Source organism: Pundamilia nyererei, unplaced genomic scaffold, assembly GCF_000239375.1.
Source record: "Pundamilia nyererei isolate P.nyererei 1_Seehausen unplaced genomic scaffold, PunNye1.0 scaffold00018, whole genome shotgun sequence".
Lineage (NCBI taxonomy): Eukaryota > Metazoa > Chordata > Actinopteri > Cichliformes > Cichlidae > Pundamilia > Pundamilia nyererei.
Window position 1 is genome coordinate 2,403,299 of NW_005187419.1, and position 24,875 is coordinate 2,428,173.

General features: G+C 39.8%; 3 protein-coding genes across 3 annotated transcripts in view; all 3 read left to right on the forward strand.

The window, feature by feature from the left end:
• aclya (ATP citrate lyase a) overlaps positions 1–13,476 on the forward strand; it is a 20,332-nt gene extending 6,856 nt beyond the window's left edge. Inside the window, exons 4-28 of the mRNA XM_005726098.1 lie at positions 58–120; positions 249–439; positions 3,267–3,346; positions 4,599–4,729; positions 5,819–5,937; positions 6,478–6,614; positions 6,713–6,774; positions 6,870–6,987; positions 7,114–7,268; positions 7,902–7,995; positions 8,345–8,486; positions 8,631–8,799; positions 8,881–8,985; positions 9,082–9,278; positions 9,351–9,432; positions 9,520–9,630; positions 9,744–9,871; positions 9,967–10,060; positions 10,157–10,311; positions 10,401–10,551; positions 10,670–10,813; positions 11,016–11,129; positions 11,644–11,726; positions 11,934–12,010; positions 12,103–13,476. Coding sequence (XP_005726155.1) covers positions 58–120; positions 249–439; positions 3,267–3,346; positions 4,599–4,729; positions 5,819–5,937; positions 6,478–6,614; positions 6,713–6,774; positions 6,870–6,987; positions 7,114–7,268; positions 7,902–7,995; positions 8,345–8,486; positions 8,631–8,799; positions 8,881–8,985; positions 9,082–9,278; positions 9,351–9,432; positions 9,520–9,630; positions 9,744–9,871; positions 9,967–10,060; positions 10,157–10,311; positions 10,401–10,551; positions 10,670–10,813; positions 11,016–11,129; positions 11,644–11,726; positions 11,934–12,010; positions 12,103–12,197 — 2,997 coding nt within the window. The 3' untranslated portion in view covers positions 12,198–13,476. The remainder of the gene's footprint in view (positions 1–57; positions 121–248; positions 440–3,266; positions 3,347–4,598; positions 4,730–5,818; positions 5,938–6,477; positions 6,615–6,712; positions 6,775–6,869; positions 6,988–7,113; positions 7,269–7,901; positions 7,996–8,344; positions 8,487–8,630; positions 8,800–8,880; positions 8,986–9,081; positions 9,279–9,350; positions 9,433–9,519; positions 9,631–9,743; positions 9,872–9,966; positions 10,061–10,156; positions 10,312–10,400; positions 10,552–10,669; positions 10,814–11,015; positions 11,130–11,643; positions 11,727–11,933; positions 12,011–12,102) is intronic.
• Positions 13,477–14,565: 1,089 nt separating this feature from the next.
• LOC102213621 (kelch-like protein 11) lies at positions 14,566–18,439 on the forward strand. The gene is made up of 2 exons (XM_005726099.1): positions 14,566–15,143; positions 15,346–18,439. The coding sequence occupies exons 1-2, from the start codon at positions 14,680–14,682 to the stop codon at positions 16,928–16,930; spliced, it is 2,049 nt and encodes a 682-aa protein (XP_005726156.1). The 5' UTR covers positions 14,566–14,679; the 3' UTR covers positions 16,931–18,439.
• A 1,789-nt stretch (positions 18,440–20,228) lies between these two features.
• LOC102213899 (cytosolic 5'-nucleotidase 3) overlaps positions 20,229–24,875 on the forward strand; it is a 6,356-nt gene continuing 1,709 nt past the window's right edge. The window contains exons 1-4 of the mRNA XM_005726100.1: positions 20,229–20,766; positions 21,734–21,826; positions 21,923–21,992; positions 24,114–24,160. Of these exons, the coding sequence (XP_005726157.1) occupies positions 20,620–20,766; positions 21,734–21,826; positions 21,923–21,992; positions 24,114–24,160 (357 nt within the window). The 5' untranslated portion in view covers positions 20,229–20,619. The remainder of the gene's footprint in view (positions 20,767–21,733; positions 21,827–21,922; positions 21,993–24,113; positions 24,161–24,875) is intronic.

A 24,875-nucleotide genomic window follows, 5' to 3' on the forward strand; every position in this document is an offset into this window, starting at 1 on the left:
TTTTTTTTTTAAATTGGTGCTCCCTAAGAAGATTATTATTGTGTTAATGACTTGCAGGTGGGAAAAGCCAAGGGTGTTCTCAAAAACTTCCTCATTGAGCCATTTGTCCCACATAAGCAGGTAAAATAAATTCCTACCTTCTTTATATCTTAGCCTATTCATATCGTATTACTACAGATGCTAAATCAAATATTTAAAGTATTCAAGAAATATAATGGACAGATTTGTAAACTTTATCCATTGGTCAGGAGGAGGAATTCTATGTGTGCATATACGCCACTCGAGAAGGGGACTATGTGCTATTTCACCACGAGGGCGGGGTGGATGTAGGAGACGTCGACGCCAAGGCACAGAAGCTACTAATTAAGGTGGATGAAAAGATCAGTGAAGACCTGGTGAAGAAAGACCTGCTGACTCATGTCCCCAATGACAAGAAAGTGTAAGTGGGATAGAAATGGTAAAGGGAGTGCATGTGCAGAATCTTGATGTGTGCAGGGTAGACAAAGACTGGGAGTGGACACAGTATGTACAGTTTATGAAAATGAGCATGAAACTCAGCATTAGTTAGAATTTGCATTTTTTTTTTGCATATTACAGACTAGACTGGGGTTTCTGTTATTGTGTACTCTGTCAGTTTCTGCATATTTAGCCTTTAAGGAAGGCTAAATATGTTCTCTTGCAGGAGTAATATTGTATATTGCCTTTACACAGTCTCATCCTCACAGAATAAGCAGCATCTTTGTGAAACCTGTTTAAAAACGGATACACCTTTTACATGATTAAATTGTTTTTTACAAGAAGCCTTTATCTTATTTCGTAGTAAGTCCGCACAAAACAGTGTGTGCACTTAAACAAGAGAACAATTAAACATTTATAGACCTTCTCATATTAAAAAAGACAACATTACTGAATGAAAACATTGCAAAATAATATTTTATTAACAATTTTATGTTCATTAATACACCCTGTCACCCAAACATTGATGTATTCATCACTAAACTGCTAAAAATAGAAGGAACTACTGACCAACAGGGAGAAGCAGCAAATAAATTAAGCTGGAGAGAGCACTTTAATATTGGCAGTAAATGTGGGGGGAGCAGTACACGGGCAGAGGGTTTCCATTTGCCCATTAGACAAATGACAAACTCCCTCCTTGGCTTTGCGTTTCTTCGATCAGCCTCCACCTCCCAGCCTTTTTTTTTTCTTCTTTTTTTAAACGCTACAGCCACATTCAGAACACGTCCACTTATTTTGATGGGAAGGATACAGTGGCTGACCCTCCGCCAAACCCTCTTATCCATCTCTTCAGCATTGCTCTTGTGATGGCAGATTCTGGCCGTCTCACTGTCTTGGCTGACATTGAAGAAGCCATCCCAGAAATCACTCTGCCAGCCCCAGCTCACCTCCTCACCCCCACAAACACTTTTTTTTCCTCACACTCTGGACTCAAAACAAAACCTGCATTTAGCTAGCAGACATGAGAAGCTGAGTCACTTGGGGTTTCGGTCATTCTTTTCCCCCCACGGGCCACTCGACGACCTGACAAAAGGCTGATACGGGTACAGAGGCTCAGAGCTGCCTGCAGAACTGACAGACAGGAGAGGAGAGCAAAGCACTGCCTCCCCTACAGCAACCTCTCACTTCTCTGTTTTGACATGTGATGGAGAAGGCAAATTAGATTGTTTGCATGCAGCTCCTGTTGTGTATATTTATAGCATTATTGTTAATATGCAGAGGATAATTTGTTTTGCAGATTAAAGATAAAAATAGTTAGATTCAATTCAAGAAATTGAATACAGACCATAGAAACTGTGCTTTGCATGTGAATGTTTTGCAGGTTTTACATTTTTTTGTCATGGAGATTTTGATATTCAAAAAGAGATGGATTCACAAAGATGAGTCCTTTTGCAAAGTTTTCATTACTGTGTGTCATAAGCATACTAAAGGGACTCACGGGAATCAGAGTCTACCTAGGCAAAGATCATAGACTGTACTGTGTATAACAGATGGGCCCAGTCTCATTTTCTCCCTCACATCTGCCATCTTTTATGATTTGCCACAGGTGGATCTGACTGAAATAACATGAATGACCCATGCATCTGTATCACAAGCATGGAGACAGAGCACAGGAGGGAAAAACAGCTGGCTTCACAATATGCAACCCAGCTCTAGAACTCTGTTTCACTATTGATTCACAAGCTTGTGACCACAAATAAATTTCACTATCAAAGGATAATTTTAGCACCCTATTCCTAATTATATTTTGCTATCAAGATGATCTAATTAGTTAAGAATTTTTTTAAACATAATAAAATCACCACATAAATAGATCATACAGTCATCCATGATGCAAATTCTATACCTTTAAAATGCAATGTGTAAAAACTATTTAAGTATAATTAATGTCAGTATAAAGGAGTTTTCCTTTTCTGTTTTATCCTGTTTGTGATTTTGCAAAAAGCACAGCTGTTTGCTTCCTCAGCTTACTTCTGTTGGTTGTGACTTCCACCACACTGCACCTTCATGCAATACAAAGTCCATGGGAAGGGCAGTGCAGTGTTTCCTCCTCTCTTTTTGAATGGCTAATAATTAATTGCCCTCTTTTTCTCTATCCTGCTTGACTGTCTCGTTTATTATAAGTAGGACTATGATTTACAAGATGAACATCTTGCAGATTAGATTAAATGAGGTTTCGAGCACTTCCCCATTTGTTTCAGATTTTATACCTGGCAGCCTGTGTCTGTCATTTAATTATACTGTCTGTGGCAAAGGGTAAAGTCATGCCCTCATATTTATACTTTGTAGTCCTTCCTTATCTAAACATTCTGTGGCTTGTATCAGTCATGCTTCATAGAATAGATTTATAAGACATGAGTCACCACTAATATAATAATAATAAAACCTTATTATACTGGGGGAAACAAGGCGTCAGTGACAACTCTAGGGAATTTTTCTTCATAATAAATTGGCTGTAGTGTATTTAGTTGGCAACTTTTCTTCTTCAAAGCTAGTCTTTCAAGCTATTACACTCAAGTAAGTGACTAAGAGCTTGAGCTAGCCCAAGATTTGTAGCCAGCAATTTGTTTTATATCAGTGGATTTTTCATGTATTTAATTTTTTTCCTGCCTATTTCTAATGTGATTGTCTTGTATTATGCATCACGGCATCCAGACATCTCCATTTAATTCAGGCACTGCTGCAACCAATCCAAAAATCAGGCTTTTATACACTGAACTTATTGTTTCTCTCTCTCTCTTTTTCTGCAGCATCTTGGCCAGTTTCATTGTTGGACTTTTCAACCTGTATGAAGACCTGTTCTTCACATATCTGGAGATCAACCCTCTGGGTAGGGTTTTTTTTTTTTTCTTTGATTTTCTCAAGTCCACAATAACATCTCAAACTATATCTGAACAGGCTACTGTTATAGCATCTACACTTTATTCTTGCACCAGCTTATTAATATGTTATCAGATTGTAAAATTGGAAAGGGGACATCAAAAGGAAATTAGAGAGGAAAGCATCACAAAAAAATCATCATGAAACACACATTTTTGACACAGAGGGGGGAAAAACATTAAATAATACATGCACTTTCTGTTTGATGAAGGCAGTATGTGTTTGCAAAGATGTAATTAGTAACCAGTACATGCCCTCTGGTAGTTTTTCCTGTTGATGTGGTGTAAGTTAAAGGATGTATAATCACTGTTTTTTTTTAAATGTGGGTTTTATTATATCCAGAAAAGACAAATTATATGGAAAAATGCTCTATCATGAAAACAGGCTATTTTTAGACATAGGTGAGCCCACAAAAGATGTCAGCTGAACAGATCTTGAAAATAATACTTAACGAAAGAAGACCTTAATCAAACAGACCTAACCAAATTCAGTTCAACTCAGTTTTATTTAAGTAACCCCAAATCACAACAACAGCGTCTTATGGCACTTTACATGGTAAGGTAAAGACCCTACAATAATGCAGGGAAAACCCCAACAATCAGATACCCCCTATGAGCAAACACTTGGCAACAGTGGGAAGGAAAAAAACCCCTTTTAAAAGACAGAACCAAGCTCAGGGAGGGGGAACTATCCACCGTGACTAGCAATGGAAACCACAGGGACTAAAAAGTAAATTTAATGTAAAGAAACCACATTCCCTTAATGCGGTCTCAGCAGATGGTTACGTTCAATTGGTTGGCATTTAAAACACCTTCACCCTTAGCCTCCTCCTTTGTTCAAAATAAGGCGGAGTGCATCAACAGAGAAGTAACACAAGAAAACCGAGGAAAAAAATGATTAATGTATCTTATATAAATCAATGACAAAACAATATAAACCAAATGTGGGTGACATCATTTAGAATACAGTGTAGTGTCTTAATGTGTATTAAAGCACATTAATCATACTTAATTAAATCAAACTAATCATTTGCTATACAGCTTCAATGACTGCATGTCACAATAATGTGGGAATGTAAGAACTTAAATCTGTATCTGATTTATATGATTGTGGTGTGTGTTTAATTACAAGATTATTTCTAGTTTATACTAGCATGCTGGAGTATACGTTTTAACATTACATCTTGACATCTCCCCTTTTAGTGGTCACAAAAGATGGAGTTTATGTGCTGGACATGGCCGCTAAGATCGACGCAACAGCTGATTACATCTGCAAGGCCAAGTGGGGAGATGTGGAGTTTCCTCCACCGTTCGGCAGGGAGGCTTATCCCGAGGTGAGGGGAGGTCTAGAGGGACAGAGGTAGAAATGCATCAGACTTATAATTGTGACCTCTTGAGACTGTTTCTTATTATTGCTCATTAGCTTTTTATCAGAGGTACAGTAGAACATCCATCACCTTCATCATTTCATAAATTGTGCCTTCCCAAACTAAAATAATGGCACTGTTTCAGTTAATTAAAATGTCCTAGACCTCTTGTGATGGCCTTCCTCAGTACTTTAAAGGTAAGAAGAAGGGGATAGTGTTAACTGCGATGGATCCTGTAAACCTGTTTTTAACCTGAAGAATAAATTGTATTTTTTTTAAATGGGTTTAAACAGGTTAGCTCCTGTATAATTATTTAGAAACAGTGGTATCGTCAAACATATTCACACGTAAAAATACTGTAGGTCTCACTTTGGAGAGGAAACGTGTCTCCAGAAAAGATTGCCTGGGCTGCAACATGTGCATAACGATTTGGAGAAAATAAATAAATTTACCCCATAGATGCATGAAATGTTCTGCTTTATTTGTTGTGGGAGCTATATTTATAATAAATGAAAGACCTATAACATGAAAGATTGTTTCAATAATTAGAAGATGAATATGACTGATTATTGTACTTTTGAATGACACTGACAGAACTTAATATTTAATGTAGTGAGCTTGTAAATGGAAAAGGGCTGGGTTTTTTCTTTTTCATTTGTTTACAGGATGGTTGTTTTTTTTGTCTGTTTTTGGGTGAAACATGTGGGAGCTGGTTTGAGACAGACTGTCTGTCTGTGTAGCAGACGGCCCGGTCTAATTGGGCTGCTGCGAGTCGAAGTGGAGATGAGGGACAGCAGGTGCCTTTGATTGGGAGCTTTTTTTACTCTCAGCCACCAGCTGTGGACCTGACTGTCACAAACAACCACTGATGTGCATCACATCCTCTGTCGCTGTCAATATCTATACAGTATTTCTAATTAATGGCCCATTTAATGTTACAGGGCAGGCAAAGGACAAATTACAACTATGTAGTGAGATGCTTGTAAAAGGTCCCTCTCTGATTAAGGCAATATTTAACAGTGCCCGTACTTCTTTATCTTCCTTTTCCTTTTGTAGGAGGCCTATATTGCAGACCTTGATGCTAAGAGTGGAGCCAGCCTCAAACTCACTCTCCTTAATCCGCGAGGCAGAATCTGGACCATGGTGGCAGGCGGCGGTGCCTCAGTGGTGTACAGGTACTCAGTCATAGTGCTAACATACACACTAGAATTCATGGCTCTCAAGACTAAACAATCTTGTTTAGCCTAAACAATCTCTAGTATTGATCACCATTAAATTCATTCCTCTGTGCATAATTGGGTTTAGCATTAGGGGAGAATGCCAGAGATGCAGTAGGGATACTGATAGTGCAGCAGTTTAGACTCTGCCCATTCAGCTGCCAGCTAAATTGGATTCCTAGATGTTGCTGTTTTACTGAGAGTCTGGAAGAAAGAGCGGTGCCTCACTCACTCTGCCGTCTGTCGGGGGTGTAGAGTGGGACTTGCAGACCCATCAGGCGTGACTAATTATTTCCCCTGTGCACTGTTAAGTTGTATCTGTTTACAGTGCAGTATTAAATGAATAAAGGGGATGTGTTCTGGAGGTCTGTTTTTCCTGAAGTTGTGTTTATTGTTGCAGCTGAAAATGCCCATATAAGAAAAACAGAGCTGTGGTTGCTTTTGTTGATCTGTTTCTTCTCTCTATTCTATCTCTTTACTAATATGAAACACCCTCAGTGACACAATCTGTGATCTTGGTGGGGTTAACGAGCTGGCCAATTATGGAGAGTATTCTGGAGCACCGAGTGAACAGCAGACCTATGATTATGCCAAGACCATCCTATCTTTGATGACGAGAGAAAAGCACTCTGATGGTGGGAATTGTGTAAACTTTCTTACTTTCTTTCTTTCTTTTTGTATTATTAACAATATTATTTCTATATGAAATTATTTCCATATTAATGTGTTCCAGGGAAGGTTTTGATCATCGGAGGAAGCATTGCAAACTTCACAAATGTTGCAGCAACATTTAAGGTACAGTGTGCATTTTGTTTGCATGGTGTTAATATATCAATATTTCTTATTTAATGTCATGTGTTAATTGAGCATCTCTGTCATTTTGGACAAAGGGAATTGTTCGGGCTATCAGAGATTATCAGGAGCCACTGAAGGAGCATGAGGTCACTATTTTTGTGCGGCGTGGAGGCCCCAACTACCAGGAAGGTCTAAGAGTCATGGGAGAAGTTGGTATGTTTTTCCTGATATGTTATAAATTTAGGCTTCATATTGTAATCTATCAATGTAGTCTTGAGACTAAGCACCTGCCAGCTGTTACACACCACAGTTAATTCGACTCTGGACCTTTCTCCACAGGAAAGACCACTGGCATCCCAATTCATGTCTTTGGCACAGAAACCCACATGACTGCCATTGTTGGCATGGCGCTGGGCCACAGGCCAATTGCCAACTTGCCTCCTATTGCTGCCCACACTGCCAACTTCCTCCTCAACTCCAACAGCAGCACATCGGTATGACACGCACTGGCCTGATAAACCATCGAGATATTCTTGCAATTCACTGTGAAGTGTATTTACATCAGTCAGTTCCCTCAAATGTAGGTTACATGCCACAGCCTCTGTTTCAGTCACTATTATCTTGTCCTCATAGTGAACCAGATTACACAGTTCCCTGCAATGCTCTTATATAAAGAGCATTGCAGGGATCTGTGGGCTGCTTTAGTCGTGAGTCTGCAGTTGGAAGTGCAAGGTTGTAGCGCGCCGCTCGAGGCATCCATTAAAAATGTGCAGTGCAAGATTTCAGCAAAGGAAGTGCGTGTTTGTCTTTGCTTCAGATGTGCGCTACAACAGAAGAACAAAGTGAAATGAAATATGAATTGTCCTACTGGGAATTGGTGTGAATAAATGTGAAGTACTAGGAAACTGGGGTCATCAACAAAAACTATTTTTAATAGATTTCCAGGACACATGCACATCAAGTGCACGTGATCTCAACTTATCCAGCGGCTCTACCATTTATCACAGCTATCACAGCTAAAGCTGTCCCAACTAGGCTGTCCTTACTGAGAAACGGTTTTTTTTTTTTGAGATATGCGAGGGGAAAAAAAGTTACTTTTTTCTTCTTCTTTTTTTAATACTTTCTAGACGCCAGCGTCCAGCAGGACTGCTTCTTTCTCTGAAAACAAAGGCAAAGTTGAGAGTTCACCAGCAAAGAAGCCTAAAACTGGAGCCCCCGTTGGTGAGAAACACCCCGACCATGAGACTACACAATAAATGCCAAAACCTTTCTGTTCGTCATACTTGCATCCATCACTGGATAGTAGGTAGAGGCATTGTATGTATGCACAGTTGACTATAGGTATTATAGCGCCCTCTGTGGTCAGCAATAGGTTTCTGCAAAAACTATTTCCATGCTTCCACTTTCAAATTTCATTTTCATATTTTCCAAACTCTGGGAGAAAATGGAGGTGACAGTGTTTTAATACAAGGACTCACATATCGATTTTCTTTTTTTTTTTTTATGTCCAATTTTATTTAAACACTGCTAACAGTGCCACCAGTATCTAAGAGTTTTCCTTTCTCTGTAGGAAAGGCAACTACCCTCTTCACTAAACACACAAAGTCGATAGTGTGGGGCATGCAGACTCGTGCAGTACAGGGCATGCTGGACTTTGACTATATCTGCTCCAGAGCTGAGCCATCTGTCGCAGCTATGGTCTACCCATTCACGTATGTATGCTGTGCCTGTCCTCTTTACCTTGTGTCTGCTCTCAGTGTAATGCCCGTTTGCTGTAATATAACTGTAAAAACCTCTGAGAGTACTGTACTGTTTTTACTGTTTCTTATATGCGTTTCTTGTTGGCTGCCTTCCAGTGGAGACCACAAACAGAAGTTCTACTGGGGACATAAAGAGATACTCCTCCCTGTGTATAAGAACATGAGCGATGCCATGAAGAAGCATCCAGATGTAGATGTGCTCATCAACTTTGCCTCTTTGCGCTCAGCCTTTGATAGCACCATAGAGACCATGCAGTACCCCCAGGTACCCAGCTGCAGCATCTGTGGCCTATAAAAACTTTAATAAGGGCTTCACAGTTAAGCATTTCTCTTTGTTTGTCTTCAGATTCGCACCATTGCCATCATTGCTGAGGGAATCCCTGAAGCCCACACTAGGAAGCTTATCAAGACAGCAGATGAGAAGGGTGTCACAATCATTGGACCAGCAACTGTTAGTTTTTCTTCACCTCTAATGAGAATTTACCAGATCTTTCTGTTTTGTTGTTGTTTAATTTAAGTAAACCACCTTTTGTTTTGTTTTGTCCAGGTTGGAGGAATCAAGCCAGGCTGTTTCAAGATCGGGAACACGGGAGGCATGCTGGATAACATCCTCGCCTCCAAGCTGTATCGCCCAGGAAGCGTGGCCTATGTGTCCCGATCAGGCGGCATGTCCAATGAACTTAACAATATAATCTCCCGCACCACTGATGGTGTATTTGAAGGTGTGGCCATCGGTGGGGATAGGTACGTATGTGCTTTTTGGCTCTGGATTTAAATGTGGTGTGAGCTGGGACTTAATTCATAATTCTTCTTCAGATACCCAGCCTCTGTGTTTACGGACCATGTGCTGCGCTACCAAGACACTCCTGGAGTAAAGATGATTGTCGTACTGGGAGAGGTGAGGAGTAAATGATCACACACTGGTGCTCGGAGCTTTAAACTGTTGTTGGCTGCTAATTTTTGACTGTCTGTGCCCTTGTAACAGATTGGTGGCACAGAAGAATACAAGATCTGCCAAGCTATCAAACAGGGCAGAATCACAAAGCCAGTTGTGTGCTGGTGTATTGGCACCTGTGCCACTATGTTCTCCTCAGAGGTAAGAGGGCAGATTTAGTGTTTGATGCATATTAAACAGATGAGTAATGAGACATTCCAGAAATTAATTGTCGCTTTAATTGTGTTCTTCAATGTGTTACACAATGTGTTCAGGTTCAGTTTGGCCACGCAGGAGCTTGTGCCAACCAGGCCTCTGAGACAGCACTAGCTAAGAACAAAGCTCTGAAGGAAGCTGGTGCATTTGTCCCTAAAAGCTTTGATGAGCTTGGGGATATCATCAAGTCAGTGCATGTTCATGAGGGGGAGGGTTAATATTCTTATGCAGCGATTCTTGATCTAAATGTAATTAATTTTTGTGTTATTTTTAATTTTGCAGCTCTGTATATGATGACCTTGTTGCGAAGGGAGTTATTCAGCCAGCTGAAGAGTTGCCTCCTCCCACTGTACCAATGGATTACTCGTGGGCAAGAGTGAGTATGCCAGAAAGAAAAACTTTTTAAGAGCAGAGCTTTTAAAGGGTGTGATGGCAGTTGTTTTTCATTTTTCTCATTGTTTTTGCCTTTCAGGAGCTCGGTCTGATCCGTAAGCCAGCTTCTTTCATGACCAGTATCTGTGACGAGAGAGGTCAGGAGCTCATTTATGCTGGCATGCCCATCACTGAGGTCTTCAAGTCAGAAATAGGTCTCGGAGGCACTCTGGGGCTGCTTTGGTTCCAGAGGAGGTCAGGCTTGTAACTCAGCCATAAATAGCTCCGGAAAAATCTTTGAACTATGCAACCTTTTTATGATATTTCATCATCTTTGTATGCAGGTTGCCCAGGTATGCCTGCCAGTTCATCGAAATGTGTCTAATGGTGACTGCGGATCACGGCCCTGCTGTTTCTGGTGCACATAACACTATTGTATGTGCCCGAGCTGGCAAAGACCTCATCTCCAGCCTCACCTCAGGCCTTCTCACCATTGTAAGAGACCCACACCTGTCTTTGATCTATTTACTTGATTTATATAGCTATAAAACTCATCCACCTAAATGTAATCTATGTCTTTCTTCCTGTAATGTTTTTTTAAAAATTTTTTTAGGGTGACCGTTTTGGAGGTGCTTTGGATGCTGCAGCAAAGCAGTTCAGCAAAGCATTTGATAGCGGCATGCTGCCCATGGAATTTGTGAACAAGATGAAGAAGGATGGCAAGCTGATCATGGGCATTGGACACAGAGTCAAGTCGGTGAGTACCATGGCTACTTAGCGTGTGAGCATCTGATACAGCATCGTGTTATTCTGGCTAAACTAAGTATTTAAAAATACAAGAAATATAGATGTGCACCATATCTAATAATTCTTAGATCATGAGCTAATACTGATAGAGGAAGACAGCAATTTTGACTGGGGAGAAGAGATGTTGAAATTGAATTGTCTGTGCTTTTCAGATTAACAATCCAGACATGAGAGTCCAGATCTTAAAGGACTTTGTGAAGCAGCACTTTCCTTCCACACAGCTGCTGGACTATGCTTTGGAAGTAGAGAAAATCACCACCTCTAAGGTAAGCTTGGAATAGCTTTTGGAAAAAACTAATTTCTTACATTATAGGGGACTTATTCTAATTATTTCCAGCTCCAAATTGTTGGACTCTACCAAAGTAGCTTTGCATAATTCAGTTCAAAATAATCTTTATCATCCAGGGCCTTGGTGCTGCCAGTTCATCGTCTGTCTGAAACAAGTGATCTTAGCTTCTCTTCACTTTTAACGTCACAATCACTTTAAGCGGAGCTTCGTCTCATTGGCTGCCTCCATAATCAATGAAATTTGGGATATCACCTGTTTTTCACATCTGTATCCAGCAAAGAGCAGAAAAAACTGAAGCTGAATGTTTAGAGCCGTCTAAGCGTTTGGCTAACACAGATTATATTCTAACGTCATTATTTGAAACTCTCATCATGTTTAATATGAGTATTTCTTATTGTAATAATGTCTATATATAGAGGGAGAAAGGGAGATTAATGAAGGGTATGAAAAGTCCACTTGTAATGATTTTATGCTGTACTTGTGTTACCAAGAAACCCAACTTGATCCTGAATGTGGATGGCTTCATTGGTGTGGCTTTTGTGGATTTGCTCAGGACTTGTGGTGGATTTACACGGTGAGCCAGTTTCTCTTTAAAGTTTAAACCAGGTTTCTCTTAAGAATGGCACTTTAACTAGAATTAAGGGATAGCATAGTTTTTCTTCCAGGCTTTTTAATAAAAATGATTACTTAGGAAGATGTGCTGAAACTTGTTGGGATTATGTGACAGAAGCATGTCTATATTATTAAAAAGCCCCTTTCCCTGTCTACCACACATTCACAGGGATGAAGCAGATGAGTTTGTGGAAATTGGTGCTCTGAATGGCATCTTTGTCTTGGGTCGCAGTATGGGATTCATTGGTGAGTTATCTGCGTGCATGGCAATGTCTGCAAGACAGCAAACACTTCTACTTTGTATGATAACCAGTCTTTCTTTTATATATCTCCTTAAGGACACTACCTGGATCAGAAGAGGCTGAAACAGGGTCTGTATCGCCACCCTTGGGATGACATCTCCTATGTACTCCCAGAGCACATGTCTATGTAATCAGAGGGACTAAACCGTATAGCAGCAGCAGCTGTTTGGTCCCTCACCCTGCCATTAGTACCCCTGCACATACTGTGACATCATCTCAAATCAGTGCCATAACATAGGGAAGATGTTACGATTAATATAGCTGTAAATGCCAAGTGGTGGAAAGAATTTAGTTCTGGAAACCTGTCAGCGCTGCTCACATGATTAATATATAACCTGCTAAACTGTGAACCTTCCGTCTTAAAATGTGTTTTGGAGAGCAATCGGATGAGGTATACAGTGGAGGAAGTAAACAGAAAGTTACTGATGACTAGAGAAGTACTGTTGTTTACCCCCAAATACTACATCAATATATTAAAGTAGCATGTGTGTCTGTGCGACAGTGTTTCATGTTTCTGTGCTGCTCTCTTCACTGTGCCATTTACTACAAGAAGTGAACATGTAGTGCAATAATTCCTATATAATATCAGAACATACTGTACATCAGATCTGTATTTGTGTACATATGAATTAATACTTAACTAACCAAATGGTACAAGAATGTTATAATTTGCATTTTCTGTATTGCCTTTGACACAGTAGTAATGAGTGATGCTTGTAGTCTGCTTACTGTGGGTGATGGGACCATTTTTATGAGTCATACCTAGCAGGTACTGCCATTTGCAGTGTGCAGGAAATGTTCTCTCCCAGCTGGTACAATATGAGGGAGTATTTTTTGAAAGCATTAAAATGGTCAGATAATGTTATTAGTCATAAGAACAACAAATATGTAATTAGTGGGGTTTTTTTTTGTTTTTCCTCTTACCTGGTTATTTAAGAGGCTGCCATTGCATATGATAAATGAGACACAGTTAGTAACAAAAAGCTAAATTATTAATAAAAATATCTTTGAGCCAGCACAATTGGGGTTAAATAAAATGTATTATTTTTGTATAATTAATGAGGTATGGTTTTTATTCATTCTGATTTTTAATTCTTCTGAGTGCAGTTTTGAAGGTTGTTTCATGCCTGGTGTGAAAATCTTTTCAGAATGACTGAACTTCTTTAGAAAAAAAAAAAAAAACAAGGTCCAAAAGGGTATCTATATGTGGCAGGCATCGCCAGTGTTATCCATTATCCAGTTGTGGTTAAAAAGTGTATCAAATCTGTGAGAAACCAGAAACGTGTTTTCAGTGTCTTCATGTTTTATGTTTTTTATCTTTGAGTGTGAGCTAAGTGTTCCTGTGTACTGATTTGTTGTATGTTGATAACGGTATAATTAAGTACATTAAAATGTAATCATTAAAATGTATCAATGCATGTGTTTGTCTTTATTCACAAGGGGGCGCCAGAACCCCACGGGATTAGTATCTCCTCCAGGAATGGGGATCGTTTTCTTCTTTAGTCTTAAGAGCTAAAAAAGAAAGGAACCCGACTGCTTTACCTTTTGTGAAAACCTTAACATCTAAACTTAAAGAAGCCTAGTATCCTTCTGTTTTTAAGCTGTTGAGACTAATGTGTTCTGGGTGACATTACATGGACTTTTCCCTCAAAGGTAAACGTGTAATTTAGGATATTCGGAAGCCACTGACTGGACAACGGCTGAATTCTCCCAATTATTTAGTAAAATATTACACAAAAGGGAAAAAAAGTTTTTTAAATCACTCCAGCTGTTTTGAGGTACACACGTGTAGACAGGGTTATGAACGTCTCGACCTATCGTGAGACCAACGCAGTTACATCATGACTTAATAACAAGGTAGCGTCACTGTGCATTTGAGTGAATTAGGTATCTTACTGTCCTGTATAATCACTGCGAGTTTACTTGCTTTGCCCTGCTGAGAGTTAATTGTTTCGCCTTTAGATGTAATTCTCAAATCACAGAGACATTATTAGACGGGGACGTTTTTGTTTCAGATAAATGCATTGAACGGCTTTCATATCCACTGCGAACGAACGATGTTAAAGTGATTACATACATATTTGGTGTATTTACAGCGTGCTTGCTCTGAGCCTGCAGACTGAAAACAATTATGTTTTCCTGTCCATGTGTAGACAGGTAGGAACGCCTTTTACTCAGTGCGCATGTCAGTGACTGTTTATTTACAAAAAAAGCCGCGCAAAAACAACACTTTAAACTTAATGTATGACAGTACATGTTTAAAAAAAGGCCACCAATTTTTTGCCTATTGCATTAAGTAATTGAAAATTTATCCATTGTGTCCTGTGTGTTAAATGCTATCATATGCTGCACAGACCAGAACGCTAAAACTAACAATAAAAATAACCTCTTTTTTATTTTAAACTAAGGTCTTTTCTTCTAAAATTAAACTAAAACCTGAAAAAAGGGGTGATTTGAAGCGGCTTTTTAAAAGTAAACCGTCCCCTTTTCGCCCCGGAAGTGACGCAACAAATACGAAACGCACTTCATTGTTCTCCGCTTATATGTCTCCCCCGTTCCTTAGCTAGTTTACTTCATTTCCCACCACTGCTCATCTCCAGTGCTGGCAGTAGAATGGCAGCGGCGGCACCCAACCCGGAGGACTCCACCAGGAGCAGCGGTAGCAGCGGCACCAGCACGCCCAGTGCGCTTGCTGGAGACGGAGACGCGGAAGAGGCCGAGGAATTCACCTCGTCTTCCCACTGCTCGGAGCTTTCGCGGCGGCAGAACGAACAGAGAAAGCAGGGCTTATTCTGCGACGTGACGCTGGCCTTCAGCAGCGGGGCGGCAATGGGCAGCCTCCAGAGCTGTGAGTTTTCAGCCCACAGGTCTGTCCTGGCTGCGGCCACCGACTACTTCACCCCACTGCTGGGGGGACAGTTTTCCGAGTCCTTGTCCGGACGGGTGGAGATGAAGGAGTGGAGCTCAGAGCTGGGGCCGGACCCCGAGACGGTGGAGAGTGTTATCCAATATATGTATACGGGAGAAATACGCGTCAGTACCTGCAATGTGCATGAAGTTCTGGAGCTGGCTGATAGGTATGATCAGTTTAATTTCGCATCTTTTCTTTTTTCTTTCAGAAAGATGAATTAACTATGCATGCTATGCATTGGGCCTTCCGTAGAAGTATTGTTTTTGCGCACTGCTTGCAGAAAGAAGAGTAAACAGAATGCTGTTATGTAGTTGGCAGGAAATTTTATTGTCTAATCTTTACTGTATTTCCTTTGTTTACTTTGTCAGGTTCCTGCTGCTGCAGCTGAAAGATTTCTGTGGAGAGTTCCTTAAGAAGAAGCTGAGTCTGACCAACTGTGTGGCCGTCCACAGCTTGGCTCACATGTACACCCTGGACCAGCTGGCTCTGCGGGCTGCAGACATGATCCGCCGCAACTTCCACAAGGTTATCCAGGATGAGGAGTTCTACACGCTCCCCTTTCACCTGGTGCGTGACTGGCTATCAGATGCAGAGATAACCGTGGATTCTGAGGAAGTGCTTTTTGAGGCTGTGGTGAAGTGGGTGCAGAAGAACCCAGAGGAGAGAAGCCGCTATTTTGAAGAGCTGTTTCGTCTCCTGAGGCTACCCCAGATCAAGCCCACCTACCTGACCAGAGTGGTGAAAAATGAACGACTGGTGGCATCCAACGAGGCCTGCCTGCGGCTGGTGTCGGAGGCAGTAGAGGGCCATGCTATTAGATTTGAAAACCTCAAGTCGGCTGATATGGAGTTCTGGTCTTCACACATGGCCTCCTTTCAGCCTCGCTTTGGTCAAAATATGGACGTTATCATGGTAGTAGGTGGAGTTTCGGAGGGAGGCGACTACCTTAGCGAATGTGTGGGCTACTTTATTTATGAGGACCGTTGGGTCAATCTGCCTCACATCCATAACCATCTGGATGGCCACGCCATCGCTGCCACAGAGTCCCACGTCTATGTAGCTGGTTCTATGGAGCCAGGCTTCGCTAAGACTGTGGAACGTTACAACCCTAATCGTAACACCTGGGAGCAGGTGAGCAACTTGACCACACGCAAGCACTCCTTTGGCCTGACTTGCATTAAGGATATCTTATACAGCATTGGTGGCCATGGCAACTTCAGCCCGGGTTTCAAGGATGTCAGTGTGTATGAGCCAGAGCAGGACAAATGGCACAATCTGGAATCTGCTCCCAAAATCCTGCGAGACGTGAAGGCAGTGAGTGTGGAGGACCGCTATGTTTATGTCACAGCACGCACACCCGTCGATACAGATAATGATGACGGATTGAAGACGGTGACCACTCGTTATGACACAGAGAGTCGCCAGTGGCAGGATGTTGACTCCCTGCCTCTTATTGACAACTACTGTATCTTCCAGATGGCTGTGGCATCCACTAACTTCTACCACACAGCCTCCTGCTGTCCTAAAAGCTACACAGTTCGGGATGAGGTTGCCAGGCAGAAGATTAGTGTGCGCATCTCTGATGAGATCCTAGAAAGCCTTCCACCAGAGGTAACCAGCATTGAGGGTGCTGCAATCTGCCACTTTGATGAGGATGTTTTCATCATCGGGGGCTGGAAGAACAGCGACGATGTAGACAAGCAGTATCGCAAGGAGGCCTACCGTTACTGCGCCGAGAGGAAGCGATGGATGCTGCTGCCACCCATGCCTCAGCCTCGTTGTCGAGCTACTGCCTGCCACGTCCGCATCCCGTACCGCTTCCTGTACGGCTGCCAGCGGTACCCCATGCCCCAGAACCTTGCCCGCCAGCGAGATCGCATGCAGCAGATGCAACAGCTTCACCGGCGCACTCTCACCCTGCGCCGGCAGCTCCAGTCGCAGATAGAGTGTTGAACTGTCCACTGTGAGTTTGTCCGAAGATTTCCTGCAAACCCCAATTTCAATGCAGCTACCATTGTCCTCTACCTTGAGTCATTCACTAAAGCAGGTCCTGTTGCTCTCGTCCTGGATTTCATTAATCTGAACTGTGTGTCATCAGCTTTCATGCTGTGTTTGTGTTATTGGCTCATTTGTGGAAAGCCATGAAATATGTGGGCAGGTGTGTGCTGTCCTGCTGGTGGTCTGTGAGGAGGGATGTGATTATAAATATGTGAATAAGAGTGTTATAGTGCAGCCAACAACTAAATATCTGTTAGCCATTTATGTTGATAAAGAGGCTGTTTATCTCTTTATACGTAAATAGTATAAAAGCTGTATATGTATACATTTCTATGGATATTTTACATTCCTTTATTGTACTGGAAGACAACGTGGCATTAGTAATAATTGCATTCCTGCATTCTTAATGAACTCTCATTCCATTGTAACACTGTGACAATCGGTCCAAACCCCTTGTATCTTAACTGCTCTGTTACTACGGCTTTGCTTGTTACTGTACAGGCACAAAAACTAAATATGAATTAACACGAGGAGGTTGTTAATCATAAGATCCTGTAGACTAGTTGTAGACAGTTATATATTTGTGTGACTTTTCTTGCTCATGTAACAATAGTAATGTTTCTCCAAGTTTCTGACGAGGTGAAAAGATGAGAGGACCGTAATATCCCAAAATATGTGATAAGATGCAATGAAATCATTCCTTTGAGTAAGCTAACATTGAAACAATCTGCTCTGCAACTGCATTAAGGACCAATCAGCAGCAGCAGCTTAATCATTCCTTTTTTTGCACTTTGGTTATCTATTGCCCAGTGCATTCCCATTCATTCAACAAAGACATATTTAATCTTTGTGAATGAGTGTGGGAGGATGTGTAGGGCTTGGTTATCACTCTGCAAAGAATGGGAAAAGCTTCTGTGGAACGCCACTCTTTAACTTCTAAAGTCTTTAAAAAGTTGCCATTGCACTTTGACTTGTTTTGTTTATTTCATATCAGACGAGCTGATTGTATATTGCAAAGGCTTTGTTTTAGCTGTCTTGCAGTCAGTGAGATTTAATCTTCTTGGAAACAACAATGTTGGTGGATTAGTTTCCAACATTAAATGTCTTGTAAAAGTTTGGTGTATATTGGAGTTCTGTCTATCGGAAGACTCCTTTTACCCGCCAAAGAGACGTAGAAATGAGAAAAACAAGGAATAAAACTTTAAAACAAAAGGGATTGTTTTATGAATGTGTTGTGACTGACATTCAGAAATTCCCACTCAAACAGCGCTAATTATAGCAGTATAGGGTTACGGAGCGGAGAAATGATATTCATTTCCACTTTACGACCTAACATAAATGGCACTGCAAATATTAACTGAAATAAGCTATGTAATTTGCTTTGCATGTGATAGTCAACACTTTGTGTCCTTGGATGTATGAAATGCTAATGTCATCTCTTGAAATTAAAGTTGTTTTGTAAGACATTTGCTTGCATTGCATTACTGGATTGTGTACAGTCCAAAAGTCAGTTATTTTAGTTGACAGAGAGCTAAATGTGGGAAACATTACAGTATTGGTTTTTCTTTTGGCATTTTAAGAGGGGAAATCACATATCATTTATGAAAGGAAAACCGTTCAATCATGTAGCATGAATATTCTAACACTATGTTAAATTACTGGTAATTTTTTTTGCTTGGTTTCAAAAAGAAGTTACACCCTTGAAACTCTGTCACTGTGCTATTTAATTCGCAATATTATAACCATTTTAATAACACGTAGTGAAGTTCATATTTCAGTCTTGTTTAACATTAACTATTTACCACGTAAAATAGTTACCAAAAATCTCGACAGTAACGACAATACTGGTGTTTCAGATTAAGTGGTTTCAGATTCGCTGGTGACAGTCAAACAGATGTGTCGTACACTTCTTTAGGAGCTACTAACGAACAACCGGGAAAATCTATAAATATTTCGTCTTTACAAATGCATTTATTTGCCTTTTGATTTTTTAACACGACGCAACAGTCTGTTTTAATTTATTTTGGATAATAAAAAAAGCGTGCTAGCTTAGCTGGTGCCCGCGCCGATGCCTGTTCATATACTGTTTGGAAAACGTTATTGTCATCATTATTCTCCCCACAAACTATCATTTGATTTGAGAATGGTCGGCACTACAACTAAAGCATATACTTTATATTATCTGCACTAGATGGAGGGGATGTGATTGTGCTGTGTGACCAGATTAACCTGTGACACCAGCATCTGGACTAAATCACCTCGTAAATCACCTGTTTCATGTTCAATACATCAGACAAGACCTCTGCAACTGTCGGTGTTTTGTGTAGTGTGTATTCCCATTTTATTCTATTTAGGATGCCTTAAATAATTTATTCACAAAACAGAAACCAATTGATTTTAGCAGAATGTGATGCTGTTAACAGTAAAGCAGTATTAAAATTCTGCTGGACATGGAATACATTTAGACTTTTATTTTCTTCTAATACCTTTGTACTTTCTACTCCTTATATTTACTGACTATTTCACGTCACCACAGGCTTTACCCACAACAAACTGATTTCAGTTTAATAGTGTATTCATCAACAGCGCTTACTTCATATGACTGATGTAGAGATGAAAAATGCAAAACAACAACAAGCAAACAGGCATGTTATTTATGAATTATTTAGAGCATGATGCTCTAGTTGAGAATGGGAGGATGATTAATATAACTGAGATATATTCATATTTCATATTTCAGTTCATATTTCCTTGAATTCATGTTATCCCTTTATTACTTGGCATGAGGTTCAGTTACATTTGTACAAAAATAGCTGGCAGAAATGTTCTTTGTTTTTCTGCCCTCTTTTCAGAGGTTGTACTTTTTCTCCAGTTCACACTTATCTATTAACATCACCTCTCTGATAATTTATTAGAATATGACTATAGTTTTAACTCAGACTCTGATGTTATCCTTGGAGCAGCTAAAGTATATGCCACAACTTACTCTATTACTATACCAGTAAAATTATTCTGAAGATAGTAAACTGAGAATAAACGCGTGATTATTTTTAAAATGTATTGTGTAGTTTATCTGTAAAGAAGCAGTGCGTAAAACACTGACCAGTTGCAGAAGTCATGTCTCATCTATTGAATATGAAACTGAAATCCTTCATTTGCCGAACAGTTTAACGTTGATGAAATTATGAGCAGGCATCATTAGAGTCTTCTGCATTGCTCTTTCACGTTGCAGCGTGGGAACGTAGCCTCTTAGAACGCGCATGCTCTTTCTGTCAAAGGCAATGCGATATCGCGGACAGCTGTGATGTTGTGTTAGAAAAACAAAGAATAGCAAAGGAATTCAAGACGAAACAGATCTGCTGTTGCCGTGCAGAATAAATAATAAGCGTATACTGACAGCTCACGATAGGAGGCTTTAAAAAAAATCTGACTTAACGGATTTTTCGTGAGGATGTACCTGTGAACGCAACTCTCGTGAGACTTTGTGAGATTGAACATGGCGGCATACACTAGCTAGAACCTAAACAAAACTTCTGATCTACTTATAAGACTAGTCTCTCTTCAAAATCCTGGAATCTCCACCATTTACTGACCTGGGTGAATAGGAAGACTTCATTGGCGTCTTTTTACACCGAATTTTCACCATGAGGAAAAACAAGAACAAACGTCAACCTACCAAACGTAAAACTGCCAGTCAAACACAAAAGTCCAAAAGACCCCGTAGTGATTCACCAAAAATGACAGAAAAGGACAGTTCTGAATTGACACCATTCGAGATTTTCTTCCAAAAGGTGAGCGATACCCACTTATCAATAGAAAATAACGTTTCCGCATTTGATACCAGACTCTCGCTAATTGAAATATTACACAAAGACATTCAACGCTGTGACCGTCGGTCGAGACTCTCACAGTCCAGCTAAGGTTAGGATAGAGAATAAAATCAGACTGAAATCCAAACAGGATGATCATGAGAGTTAAAGTATATGACTGCAAACTGTGAAAAACCAATCCCACCAATATGAGTACCCATTCTAACCCCCCACTGGTGATGTGGCATGTGGCGAGGAGTGTAAGACTTTCGTTTCGTTATGTTTGTTTTGTTTTCGTAATGATCTTTTTTTTTATGTCATTTGTTTTTCATTCATTTATTGTTAATTCTCATTCTACCCTTGGCTCCTCCTCCTAATAATACAGTATGGGGCGTAAGCAGGTGCACAGGAAGTTATGAACACACAAGTTTAATTTCAAATACAAGGACTCTTGTCTGCCTCGTGTATTTCCGACTTATCTTTTTATTTAGTATTTGACATATTTCAATTATATATACTTCGTTTTGTTTAAAATAAAACACATTTTAAAAAGAGTTAATTCATTGAAAATACAGCTTAAAAATGTATGTTTTTTCACAAATCCTTCAAGCATACTTCTATACTGGTTAGTTTTTTTTCCCAGCTAGCTAAATCCAGAGAAAGTCTATGGCTAAGGAATTTAGTGTTAACATGCTACTGCTTTCTCCTCTGAATGCTTTTGTTCATGTGAGAACTGCAGAGTCAGCATTAATCCCGCAGCGTTGTCCGTGTTTGATACTCACCAGTCAGGAGATTAAAAACCGGATTTTAGCACCTATCCTGCTGGACTGGTGTTTATCGCACTACTGTCAATTAAATTTAGCCAAACTCTGAGCTTTACACATGCTATAATCAGCACCTGGACTTCACCTCACCATCTGTCTCATCAACATATATTCTGCCTGCACAGATTGAAAAGTTCTCCAAGCTGCACATGAAGGACCGTGACAGGGTACAAGAGATCCTGCAGTCCATGCAGAAGGCTGGCTCCAAAACCCTGCAGGTATCCACATCACTCACTCCTCTTATAAACATATTCACCCCTGTAAGAAAATAGAATATTATTTCTTTCATGATTTTTATCTCGTTTTTGATCCAGGTGATCTCAGATTTTGACATGACCCTTACAAGATTTGAATACAATGGGAAAAGATGCCCCACTTGTCATAGTGAGTACACTCAAAGTACAACAAACTATATATAATAACTCGAATGTTCTGTTACCCTGCATTTGCAGGGGTAGTGTGTTTATGAACTACACTGACATACAGTGGGTTTACAAACACAAAACCTTCTAAAAGAATGCTCTTTATACACACGGTTTCCAAGCAAGGGTGGTGCAATAAAAACCACTGGAGGGCAACATTTACATATCAAGAACAAAAGATGAGACAAAAGGTGTTGAAGATTGTCAGGCAGCTCCATGGGATATCTAGAGACTCAGACAACAATTACAAAGGGTGAAAGGCTCTAGACAAGTAACAAGCTCAAGGTTCACACATTCCAAAGTAAAATGGTGATCAGGACCGAATGAGGAACTTCCTCTAAGCAAACTAATGCAAACTAAGTTAGCATTTAATTGGGACTCAGATTGATGAATCCAAATGAACATACTATCGGCATTACTCTATCTTTTCCATTCTATTCCCCACGTGATCTCAGACACACAGTTTGCAGTGCTTACCAAATGTATTAGATGACCTTTCATAAAAACAAGAAAACACAAATGCTTGAGAATTCTATTAAAAACATATATCAACTAAATAAATTAAATGACAAACTGAAATAATGTCTTCATATATATATATATATATGCGCTGTATACTGGACCTCTCTGGCTTAACTGTGGGCAACTGCGGATTTCAGTCAAATGGTCAAAGAGAAAGTAAAATATTGAGACACAAGATTTCTTGTATTTTTTAAAGAGGATCTAGCAACGGTATAAATCTGAATTATCAAGCCTTAAACAACAAATGGACATTATTCATTGCATGCTAAACTTTTCCAATGGAAAACTTTTCCAATGGAAAAGTTTACTTTGTAAACTAAGCAGCACTTGGAAATGGGAAAGTTTACAAAGTAATGGAAAAGTTTAGCTTTAGTCTGAGATTCAGAAGAGAAATCTTTATTTGAAAAGGGGGGAGACTGTTTTGTTTTTCTTAAAGACTTTTATGCAGGAAACTCCAGGGAAAGGGAACAGAACAGAGGGGGTAACAGAAACAAGTGGAGGTTTCTCTATTTACATAAGGAGAAGAATAGACACAAAAGCCTGGTGAATGACCGTGGGGGTACCAGTATTTAGAGATACAATAGTGATAAAAGACCAGATGTGAAAGAGTCTAGACAGGTGACAAAATCAAGGTTAACACCTTCCAAGCCAAAGTGGTGATAAGGAATGGAGAGAATAAAAAGCCTCTACAGGGGACTGTTTGCATTTAACGGCATGGTATTAACATTAAAATGGTGGGAAACTGTTTGCCTCAGTTTTCAGCAGGTCTCCAGCTGGGTAGAGATCTTGTGACTGTGAAAGCCATAGCTCTGCCTGTAATTCCTCTTCCAATATGGATGACTTCTTCTTGGGAGACAATAGAGAGAAAGGGTGTGGAACTTTTGTCATTATAAGAGAATAAGAGGACAAAAGCCATGCCAGCAAAAAGGCCCCCATAGCTTTTTATTCAGATATGTACAATTCTCTTGGTGTGTACGCCACACATGCATTTGAACACATGTTGAGAATGAAAGATAATACCACCATATCTACACTTATTACACCACTGAATTCATCTTTGTGCATTCATCTTTGTAGTGAGGGGTTTGAAAACCTCAGGCCACTTAACCTAGTTAGTCGATGATGAGATTTTTAATGGAACGGAATCAAGCCTATATTGGATAAATTGAAGGTGAAGTTTAGGGTAAGTCTGGATCAGGATGTAGGGTAGGTTGGTCTTGTGATCCCTACCACATATGTCCTTGGTCAGTAATAGTAGACTCGATCAGGCACTGACTCATGGTTAATAATAGAAAAAATGCTTATGCTAAAGTCATATATTCTGGTGCATTTCCCATAGATCTAAATGTAAAAGCTAACTCAATTAGCTTTTTTCCCCTCTTTCTATCTTCATATAAAATTAGAATTATTTGAGCCTACTCAGTATTTTTATACGTTTCACAGACCACAATTCAGGGTCTTTAAAATGTTTTTATTTGTCAGCTGTTTGTAGTTTGAGGTCGCCATGCATATAAAAGGTTTTGGCTGAAAGACACATGACTGTCATTTTGTGTATTTGCAGATATTCTTGAGAGGAGTGATGTCATCTCCAGTGATTGCAAAAAAAAGGTAGGCAAAACTTCTAGTTTACTATTGAATATTTTTTTTATAGTGCTTTTATATTAACACTGCATGTTTTAGTACAGTGTCCACTTCAAAACAGCATTATATATTAAAGTATGATGAGGAGTTTTCTCCCAAATTGTTGTGTGGTGGGAGAAATGGAAGCATGCAGTCCACAACCTAGACTATGCCTGTTAATCAGTTTTGTGTAAATATTATCAGGAAAACATGCTGCACATTAAAAATGTGTTTTTCAACAATAAAAGTCACAAAGTGGTTTACAGTACAGAATAAGAAGAAACGGTAACACTTTAAAATCATGACAGACTGTTAAGCTTTAGAAAGGTATTAGTAAGTACTTAAAAATACTACTGAAATGAATCCGCCTTAGTATGTCATTTATCAATGCAGATATCGATTTTTATTCTTGATTTATAAGCTCATCTATAACATGTTCATGGTATCTTTTACAAAGTTTAAGTGATTAACAACATCATTTTATACCTAACTATATATATTTAATAATTATGATGCAAGCCCATCGTTTGTGAGTGTGATGAGAGCATTCAGAAATATTGGTTTTAAAACTGACAGCTAGTTAAGGGATGCGGCGTGAAAGGAAAAAGGGTTATTTTTGACCAATACATGATGGATATTATTAGATACAGGCATTCTGGTATTTCTTGTGTCAAATAAAAGTTACTGTATCCAAAAGGTGAGT

Bases quoted from the DNA above. Each gene is read 5' to 3' on its own strand.
- LOC102213621 (XM_005726099.1), top strand. From the start codon at position 14,680: ATGGCAGCGGCGGCACCCAACCCGGAGGACTCCACCAGGAGCAGCGGT. The intron at 15,144-15,345 runs GTATGATCAGTT...TTACTTTGTCAG, and splicing joins GTTCTGGAGCTGGCTGATAG to GTTCCTGCTGCTGCAGCTGA.